The sequence below is a fragment of the Opisthorchis viverrini genome, assembly GCF_000715545.1.
Source record: "Opisthorchis viverrini unplaced genomic scaffold opera_v5_292, whole genome shotgun sequence".
NCBI classification, from domain to species: Eukaryota; Metazoa; Platyhelminthes; class Trematoda; order Opisthorchiida; family Opisthorchiidae; genus Opisthorchis; species Opisthorchis viverrini.
Window position 1 is genome coordinate 300,202 of NW_008751945.1, and position 10,550 is coordinate 310,751.

General features: G+C 47.3%; 2 protein-coding genes across 2 annotated transcripts in view; one reads left to right on the forward strand and one right to left on the reverse strand.

Moving 5' to 3' along the window:
• Positions 1-10,550, reverse strand: part of T265_09579 (hypothetical protein) — a gene marked incomplete at both ends in the record, with an annotated part of 115,598 nt that overhangs the window by 30,223 nt on the left and 74,825 nt on the right. Inside the window, 8 exons of the mRNA XM_009175688.1 lie at positions 760-899; positions 980-1,058; positions 1,985-2,215; positions 3,497-4,054; positions 4,162-4,645; positions 5,407-6,144; positions 6,702-6,898; positions 7,553-7,690. Of these exons, the coding sequence (XP_009173952.1) occupies positions 760-899; positions 980-1,058; positions 1,985-2,215; positions 3,497-4,054; positions 4,162-4,645; positions 5,407-6,144; positions 6,702-6,898; positions 7,553-7,690 (2,565 nt within the window). The remainder of the gene's footprint in view (positions 1-759; positions 900-979; positions 1,059-1,984; positions 2,216-3,496; positions 4,055-4,161; positions 4,646-5,406; positions 6,145-6,701; positions 6,899-7,552; positions 7,691-10,550) is intronic.
• On the forward strand, positions 3,002-9,376 carry T265_09581 (hypothetical protein; the record flags this gene model as incomplete). The annotated part of the gene is made up of 4 exons (XM_009175690.1): positions 3,002-3,052; positions 6,681-6,833; positions 8,102-8,197; positions 9,314-9,376. 4 exons carry the CDS (start codon positions 3,002-3,004, stop codon positions 9,374-9,376), a joined length of 363 nt encoding a protein of 120 aa, XP_009173954.1.

A 10,550-nucleotide genomic window follows, 5' to 3' on the forward strand; every position in this document is an offset into this window, starting at 1 on the left:
CCGAAGAGGCCATGTCTCGCACCCATACAACAACACAGCCGTTACTGTAGCCTGGTACACACTACCCTTAAGATCCAGTGAGATGCCTTTTTGACGCCACAAGTGACGCAAATTAGAAGACGTGATTCCAGCCTTTGAGATTTTTGCACTGACTTCATCAGACACATTTCCGTCAGAGCTAATACAACTACCGAGGTATGTAAAGTTTCCCAAAATCTCCGGTGATTCCCCTTGAATTGTAAGAGATATGTTCGCAGATGGCACGTTCTGAAGCATGGCTTTGCACTTTAAAGATGCAAGCCGCATGCCAAAAGATGGTATGATGGTGGTCAGTTTAGTCAACAGGGCTTGTGCTTGGCTTTGGTCTTCAAAGATGAAGGAGATGTCATCTGCGTACTCGAGATCGACAAGGCCCTCACCAGCAACAATTTGAACACCGGGGTTTTGAGGACCGTCCAGTGTTCGCCTGATTATTTAATCAATGGCGAAGTTAACAAGAATGGAGAGAGAGAGAGAGAGAGAGTGGACAACCTTGTCTGTCAGGTGGTAAACATCGATTCACCAAATGGACAGCTCGATTCCTTGAAACACACAGAGAAGACGATGTAACGGTGTTTGAGGAACAATTTTAGCCCGATCTGCTCACATGAGGGATTCACTTTACATGTGAGCTCCTCTCTCTGAGAGGAGGTCATTGAACAACGGCGAATTTAAAAAGAACATATAGAAAACAGCTGAAGACAACTATAGTTAACCAACCTGAATAGAGGTTTCCACGCCTGAACTATCGACTACCATCACCGTTTCAGGGGCAATAGCCAGTTGAATGAGGGGTAGCATATTCCGGGCAATCTCACGATCAAGTACCAGACTGGCATGGAACAGGAATATCAATGTATCTGCACGGGTTGGAGAGAAGGAAACTCATGAGCGCCAATTCGGTAGGGTGAGAGTGAAAACAACGTCGACGGTAACTTACCAGGACATCGGAGACAAAAACGCTGCCAGTAACTGGTTCGATTCAAAGCGATAGTCAGGCAGGCGGAAATTGTTTGAAGCTGTTTTTAGAAGGACAGAATACAACGGATACGTGAGCGAATCTTGTCAGTGACACCCAGAAATCAAGAAATACGGTGTTCTGGATCGCTTGAAGGAACGTTCATCATCATCACTGACAGCATGACATCACTGCGGTAGAACCATGACTTATTGGAAAGCCTCATTGTAAAGAAAAGAGTAAAGGTGGACGGGGAAGGGACTTAGTGCCAGCTTAATACAATCATTCCAAAGTGCTTACACCTCCAGATATTCACTTGGGCAATCTGGATAGAAACTGACAACAGGAACGCCACTGACATCGGTTGGTAGCCATATCTTGTGGTATCTCCAACCAGGCACAGTGAGGATCACGTGGTCCCCATCCTGGAAGGCGAGTAGCACCGACAGCACCCAAACGTTTCGTGATCTCCTTCATACTCCTCTGCCAAGTCAAGGATTGGCCACATTTCTCTTATTCACATAGCCGAGCAGCCGCTCGATCCCAAACGATTTAGTGTTGCGGGCTCGAATTTCCCTCGAGATTCGTCGGTCATGCACTGCTAATGATTTGCAACGACGATTTAAAAAAGGACTTTACAGTTCTCCTCGTTTTTTTGGCAGGGAGCAGAGGGAAAGCATTCACAGAGACTTCGAAAGATTGTGTACGGTGTAGCCTGAGCAGACACGATTTGTGAGAACCAAATAAAGGAACGAAATTGGCTATTCGTGACCATGCAACCGAGCACAATGGACCTTTCTGACTGGACGGTTTCTGGTTTTCAATCACATCTGCCTTGAAGTGAGCAGTCTGGCGATATCTACCACGTCACAGCCGCAGAGAAGCCCGACTGAACAGAAGCTAAAAGAACCAAGGGGGATCATACAGTCACAGCTTTGAGTGTTACGGCGAAAACAAATTGCTTACAATCACACAGATAAAACTCACGATTTCACGCTCACAAATGTAGGACAGGCGTAGTCGACGGACGAAAGGTTCTATTGAAGCGATTGTAGGTAGTTGGTTTGTACGTTTCCCACAGGGGACTCGTGGTGGTGGCGAAGGGAGAAATTCCCCAGTGTTCACACAAATATCTCGAACGCGTTGAATCAGATGAGCAAGGCGATGGATGTCATGTAGCTGGCGATAGTGCTTCGGACCCACAATACGAATGAGTAGCTGGGTTAGAGAAAAGTGTGAACCGTGTGAGCAGCGGAAAAGGTCAGAGGAATTCGGGGTTCACGATTTCCAACAATGGATGTGCAGACTATCATGAAGGCAGTTAGGGAAATGAGCGTGTTAGGACAGTTCGTTGCTCATAGTCGAATTTGTTCGTACTCGCCGCTCAAGCCACATCCTTCAGGCATGAAAATAATGGTGAATAAGATCTAAGACTTGGCTCGCAACTGTGATGAGACATAGAGGGAACAGCTTATATAAAACCAATACGGATAACACAGCGAAGGTAATGCTTTGGTTTCCTAAAACTGGGCACACTGGTTTGTCTGTCAAAGACAAAGAGTTTACACTGCGACAGTTGCGATCCATATTGCTTTACAGATCAGAAACGTGGCCTCTACGCACAGATGACATGCAAAAGATATCGGTGTCCTCGGAGCATTGGTCAGGCCTGATGGATTGGTACTCCAGATGGTCTATGGAAGAGGAAACTCTTCCGCGATAGACAAATTACTCACAATTCATAGGTTACGCTAATCGGGACATGTGCTTCACATGCCAGAGAACTGTCTACCTCACAGAGCTCTTTTCACCCAGCCCTGTGCTGAGTGCAAGCGTCTAAGAGGTAGACGGTGTATGATCTGGCAACAATCTAGTCGGGTCGACAACTGTCGTCGCCCTGGATGGGGACCCCGGGACTCAACTCACCAATGGTTATTGACACTGGTAGAAATGGCCCGGTCGCGCATTCGAAGCGTAGCTAACCAATTCCCAAACTAACTGAACATGCAATTACCTCGAAGGCTTGGCCGTATCGCCGCACTCTCCCACTTTCCGGTGATCGAAACGGTAGCAGATGGATGTGCAGGGTCTATAGCTGACAAATTGAATTCAGTTGTAGAATATCATAAACGAGAGATTCAGTTGAGTCTCTCGTGAAAACCAAATTGATTTGCAAATGAGTATATTTCCCGAAAACAGTCGAATTTGAGGGGTTCAATTAGAACATAAGGTTGACGGTGGAAACTCGGGGACTGCGCCTACCTGATGAGCTCGAACTGGAAGGGCGAAACCGGTCGTGGGCTGTCGAGGAGTTTTCAGCAACCTTGTGAGTAGCTTCCGTCATGAAAAGACTTGACTACTTTTTAAACTAACTCCACCTCCGTCCAATAGCACAATTTTTACAGCAGCTGGATGATGGGGAGGAGGAGGACGATGAAGTGCGGGAAAAGGAACTCTCACTAAACAAAGGCATACTATCCCAAACGAAAAAAAACTCACACCACGAATCTGCCGCTCAATACGATCAGTGAGTTCTTTGGATCGAGGGTAGCTGGGACTGAAAAACGCCGGTAGCAAGCTGCGGCCTGCCAATCGGACGGAATGATGATCGGGGTCACTGTGATCTGACTGCAAATTCAACAATTCCGGACTGTTTACCAACTCCAAATAGTCATAGAGAACGGAACACCATCGACTCTCGAATTCCACGGCGACCTGATTGGCTTTGCGGTGACTCGTCGACGGGACGGTCGTGGAGGAAGTGGTGGGCGCAGACCGAACACGACCTCGCGCTGCAGCCGACGTCCCACGCAGTAGCAATATCACCCGTGGCAACCGTAGACAAGCCTGCATCGCTATCCAGCCAATTTCGTGCAACGGGTTGGCTAAATGATCCAGACTAAACTGTGCTTCCAACAGTGGAGACCAACTGGCAAGGCAGGAAGCGCCGGTTTCGGCGAGCAGTCCGGTGTTGTGGTTTGCGGTCCCCAACAGAGCAGCCTGCAGAAGACCGGCAACACTGGGATTGCTTGCCACGGTGGGATAAGTGAGACTCGCCTAAAATTGAAAACAGAATTGAGGGAAATATGGAAGATGTCAGAACCAGGCGTCACATAAACCAACAATTGGGGAAGCATTGTACAAAATCACACCAGATTTGCTACCTTTTCCTTTGGGTCCGTCTTGCAAACCCCCTCTCTGATTCGTGAATACAACACTTCCAGCATGGTTAAGCACAACTCCAGTGCCTGATTGACGGCATTAGCTTGTTCTGGATCTCCGCGAACCGCAGTTGTACCAGAGCTTACAACAGCCGGTCCTGTGGTTGTTGTCTCTATGACGTCCTCCTCTGGTTGTAGAGATAGTAGTTGTAGGAGAGACAGCGCCGCTGAAGACAGCGACGGATCGCCTGCTGTGCCGGTCCACCGGGTCAAGTGAGGAATACGAGAGAACATCTCCGAAAGGGCGTTGAGCTGCATGACCGATAGTTCGAGAGCAACGGAACCAGGTGTGGAAAACATCAATGCGATTGGCAGGCTCGTTTCCGAAGGGACCGAAGGTGAATCGGCGGTAGACTTTTGAAGCAGAGCAACGGAGGGGATCGTCAGAGAGGTCAGCAGGACATGGATCAGATTCTTCAGAGATTTTCTGGAAGAATAAGGATGGATAATATATAGTGCATTAGATACCGGGTTGAAACGCTGTAAGCTGACTTGGTTTCGAGCCTCTGCATTCCTTCTAAGGGGATGTCCACAAGGGAAAGGCGCACACCATCATTTTCCGGGATAGTAGTTGTAGGAGAGACAGCGCCGCTGAAGACAGCGACGGATCGCCTGCTGTGCCGGTCCACCGGGTCAAGTGAGGAATACGAGAGAACATCTCCGAAAGGGCGTTGAGCTGCATGACCGATAGTTCGAGAGCAACGGAGCCAGGTGTGGTAAACATCAATGCGATTGGCAGGCTCGTTTCCGAAGGGACCGAAGGTGAATCGGCGGTAGACTTTTGAAGCAGAGCAACGGAGGGGATCGTCAGAGAGGTCAGCAGGACATGGATCAGATTCTTCAGAGATTTTCTGGAAGAATAAGGATGGATAATATATAGTGCATTAGATACCGGGTTGAAACGCTGTAAGCTGACTTGGTTTCGAGCCTCTGCATTCCTTCTAAGGGGATGTCCACAAGGGAAAGGCGCACACCATCATTTTCCGGGAGATCGAAGACTAAACCATAGCCGAAAGGGTATGTTGTTCCTCACTCTCAAGGAGAAGACCCTTCCTCGAAGAAGGGTTCCTTGGGGGGGAGTGTAAGGTGGGGGGGTGTAGGCTACTTGATACACCTGGGAACAGTGAAGCAATACGTAGAAGACCAATGACTGTACGACGATTGTGACAAGAACACCACATCACATACCTGACTGTTGCTAACAGGGCTTTCACTTTCACGAATTTGGCCGAGGTCGGATCGAGTTTTGCTAGCGGAGCATAAAGCATGACGTGTAGATAGACCAAGTTTGCGTGAATCACACGAACCAGAGAGACAAACAGCTGTAAAACCGGGGCGAAACGCCGTACGGCCAATGCAGGAGTGGAGTGTTGTTCCAACGCGGCTTGTCGGGCGAATTCTGGCCACTTCTGAGCCAGCTGATGTGCCAAAGAAAGAGCAAAGAATAGAGCAGGACGCTGGCTACGTGGAGCAGCGCCGGGGCGGCAACGTACGACTTTAATTAACGAGCCATTGTAGGGAGGACCATCAGAAGACGAATCTTCACTAGACTGTCCGTGGGAGGTTGAGGTGTCATCGGTTATGAAAACAAACGAGTCCACGGAGCCTGAACGGGATAGAATGTGCGAACATGGTGCGCCATCTGAATCGGACGCGGCAGCTTCCGAAGGTTGCGGGATAGATGGTCTCTCCGACTTTTCGGTGGTTCCTTTATCCACAGGAATGTCGGCATCGGTAGGCACGTGGACAACTGAAGCAAGAGGCGCTGATGTAGAATCAGGTTCTTGAACCTGGGCACCTGTGTAGAAACATGAAGAGTTCGGTATAAAATAATATCGTATAATGAAAGAATAGTATTCAAAAGGTGTTTGAGAAAGACAGAATGCACGGTGCAACCTTCCAACATTAGAATAGTCTATCAATAATCTTCCTTGCTAAGCGAACCGCATAAAATTTAAGAAACGGTATATTCTCATGAAATGGAGCTTTTAAACAGTGTTAAACTTCGGTTCACCTCACCGTCGTTCTTGTCGGTTCAACTCTGATCTAGGAGATTATAACATGACGATACGTTGGAAGAATTCAGCAATCAAACAAGAAGATGAAAGGTTATTTCAGTCCCCAATTAATCGGAGAATGTTTGGGACCGATTGGGAAGTCATCGTTTCAGATGGGGTTGGTAAACAATCGGTGGATTTGTTGCTGGGCAACGTTTCGCTTTTGACACAAAAGCTTCATCAGGCCAAGTGAGCAAGTTAGTAGGTTGATTGGGTTTTAAGGCAGTCAGGGGACCAATCCGTGAAATTTCTTATGACTACTCGACTTGATCAGTGCTAGGTGTTCAGTCTATTTGTTGGTTAGTGGGGATGACTAACATTTACGATAGGATCGCCTTCCGGTTGATAGGACTAGGAACTGTGTATGCACAATAACATGTAACGACTGTACGAAGGTTTATATAGGTCAGACAGCCAGGGACGCACACCGGAATCGGTGACCGTAAGCGTTCCATTATTAGACCACCGAGAAACGTAGATGAACACCAGGCGATAATCAAAGATTCGACAATGGCAGGGCATGCCATAGACACTGGGCATAGGATAGATTCAGAAAATGTGGATATCCTGAGACGGGGTTTAAGATTCCCACCGAGGCGGTGTAAATCGCCAAGCATCCCAGCCTAAATAGAATAGAGGGGGTAGAAATTACAAACGTGTGGAGAGCGGCCTTAGATCTAATTTAATTGGGTGAAAAGCGCACGGTGTGCATTCATTAGTTTGGCAACTTTTTGTAAGACTGGTTGAATCTTTTGGTGAGAACGATTTAAATTGAAAAGCCGGATGGAGTAAGGGTGTAACTGAACCGAATTGCGCACGAGAATTTTGCATGCTTTCCAATTTGAACCCCACACCTTGCTCCATAATGTGATGAAAATAGGGTAGGGGGTAGGGGGAACGAAAAATCTGGGTCCCCAACCAATCTATCAAAAATGTTAGTTATCCCCACTAACCAACAAACAGAAACATCAGACTGAACACCAAACAATGATCAAGTAGGCTAGTCAGAAGAAATCTCACGGACTGGTCTCCTGACTGCCTTAAAACCCAATCAACCTACTTACTTACTCACTTGGCCTGATGAAGCTTTTGTGTCAAAAGCGAAACGTTGCCCAGCAACAAATCCATCGATTGTTTACCACACCTCTCTGAAACGATTGTTTCAGTTCCCTTTTTACTTCAATCTACCAAGATATGAACACCTAGTAGTCAATGCTATTTCCAAATGAGTGAGTTCCAACCAATACACTGAAAACTCAGCTAATCAGAAGACATACCTGGTTGAACTGGAGAAGCCTGCAGTGTGAAGGGGAGGGAGGGTGAACAAAAATGAGACAATACGTGTGAGAACTCGATAGGATACATGAAATATGCATAAACCGGATTCCAATGAAGGCAGAAACAACACAAGCGAACTAATGGTGAAGCATTTAAAAATGACTGACTTCATCTCGGAATTTTATTTCACACAAATTCCACTATTTATTTTGAACTAAAACTTGGTGCGGGAGCGAGATGGCTTAGTGGTGAACGGGCGAATTTACTGACTGGAAGAGTCGTGGGTCGAACCCGGCCTCTGCATCTCGTCTTCTCCTGTCTAGACTCGGGCCACCTGGCAGTATCCCAGCCCACAAAGCGAACTAATGGTGAAGCATTTAAAAATGACTGACTTCATCTCGGAATTTTATTTCACACAAATTCCACTATTTATTTTGAACTAAAACTTGGTGCGGGAGCGAGATGGCTTAGTGGTGAACGGGCGAATTTACTGACTGGAAGAGTCGTGGGTCGAACCCGGCCTCTGCATCTCGTTTTCTCCTGTCTAGACTCGGGCCATCTGGCAGTATCCCAGCCCACACATGCTTCCTTCGAGTGGCATGGCAGCTAGGCACCGAAACGGCGTTACAACTGGACGATTCAACGTCAGGATGTTAACCTAGCGTCACTGTTGTATGGCACTTTCGACCTTTCGCCACGTCAGAAACCGCTTCCAACCCATCCAGAGGGAGGTGAAAGAAGGTATCGTAGCTCTCGAGTGGAAAAAATGCAGAGAGGTTGCACACTACACCAGTGACCTGTCTGTTTGCAACTCGAGATGCTGAACAAATAGGTTTGTAAAGACTCAAGAAAGGTGATTGTCTGTAATCATATGGAAAATTGAAGCATTTGGATGAGTGGTTGTGATCTACTTGAAGCGGATGGGACGATCGGTGTTTTTCGCGTTTGCCGTACGTTTTTCTATCAACAGTTTACAGCCGCTTTGGGCTTATTCCGACCAACCAATAATTTTTACTCAGTTCCATTCATCAATCTTTCCAGACTTTTTTCAAACACTTTACATCATAGTTGAATCGATCTCTGGGTAGCTCCGGTTGATTTTGGTGGGTTCAGCTATTACTCCGCACTCACTCCGGAATACTACATCTTGTCCCCTCCCTAAAGACGTATTCTAGGAATAACCGTGGCTATTTCAACAAGAAAATTTCTCATATGATTGGACAAAGCGACTGTTTAAACAAGTGGGGAATGTGATATCCGCAAATGACTTTTCCCTTGTCGGCGGGAGTGATATCTGCATACATTGTGATACATACATTGATACGATAGAAAGAATCAAGGTGAAACAAAACGGTTAGGCTGAATCTGTTTAAATACTACTAGAGCCAACAGGAGATGTGGAATTCTCCGGAATTAGCTATGGGTCATGCTTCGAACCCTGTCTAGGCTTGGGCAACCTGGCAGTATTCCAGCTCTCATGCCCTCATCGGGTGGCGTGGCAGTATTCACCTACTTCGGGGTGTGAATGTACAGTGACCTCCCTACAAGCTACCCTATCAGTTGTATCCGGAAAGGATGTCCAACCGTTTCATTTTTGTTCACCTAACCTGGAGAATCTTTAAAACCACGGTGTTTGTGCCTCTACTGGTGCGATCTGGAGTGGAAAGAGGATATCGTCTTCATCTCTGAAGGCAAAGATAAAGCAAAAGGTCTGTTAAATAGGCTGATCACCTTTCAATATATGTCTTGCATCTATAAAGTGTAAAGTCATGTTTCACAAGGTGCAACCCAGTGTAACTCAAGAAGCACCGGAGGTTGTGTAGAATTGCATTAACTCTGACGGAAATGTGTCTGCTGAAGTCAGTGCACGAATCTCAAAAGCCCGAATCACGTTTGCTAAGTTGCGTCACTTGTACCGTTGAAAAGGCATATCACCACTGGATCCCAAGGGGCATACGCGACAGAGTACGGTAAGGGCTTTAAGGTGTGTAGTAGCGAAACACGGTTTCTGTGAGTGGATGGCATGAGGCGTCTTCAGTAAGAAGTACTTCATTCCTGTCCTGGCTTGAAGCTGATACCTTTTGGGAGATCTTCTTCAACACCCACTCTCAAATTTCTGTAGAGCGGAATCCCGTCCCCCGAAGAAGACAACGATGCGGGGTTCGCGCATTTAACTTTCATGCATAATGCTGCCAGTTATCCACCCGAATAATTGCACGAAGATAAAATCCGCCTCACTAGATGGCTACAGTCTTATGTCATCGTATTTACCGTGTCATATAAAACAAGAGATACTGTTACTATTGCGTGTGCAAAGAGGACTAGTGTTCGTCTCTCCTCACCTGGTGGTTAATTCCTTCCACGGAGAGGGTTACCACTTGAAGGGTGGAAACGAGCCAGGAGAGGTCAAACGACGAGTTGTGAAGGCCATTATCAGCTGTGCTGGTCACTGCCATCTTCATGGATGGGGACCCCGAGACGGGCCACACCAATGGTTAGAGACACTGTCAGATATGGCGCAGTCACGCCCTCAATGGCGTACGTGCATCCAAACCTTCAATGCATAGCTCCCTGCCCAAGACCCCCCCACTTAACAGTCCTGTATTTACGCACTCAGCTCCCACCTCCAATGCGCAGCTACCTACCCCGCCTCAATAAACTATCGGTGAACGAAACTGTGGTAGCTACAACCACAGTACTCGGTCCTCACAGTTGATGAAGATGATGATGATGAGAGGGCCACCTCAGACGATTCCATGCATAAGGCTTCGAAAAGACATACAGCAGGATTGAACTCTCTTTTAAGGATCTATCCCTTTAACATGACACAGGTGAACGTTTGTCACTCGACGAAGGCAACTTCAAAAGACCTATTGTAAGGCGTCTCACATAGGAAGGCGTTTGCTGTTAAAATGGCTTTGAAGGACCTACTGAGAGTGGTCTCTCCCGATGACGGCCTTCTTTTTTTCCCGGGGGGGGGGGGGGGGGAGGGGGGGG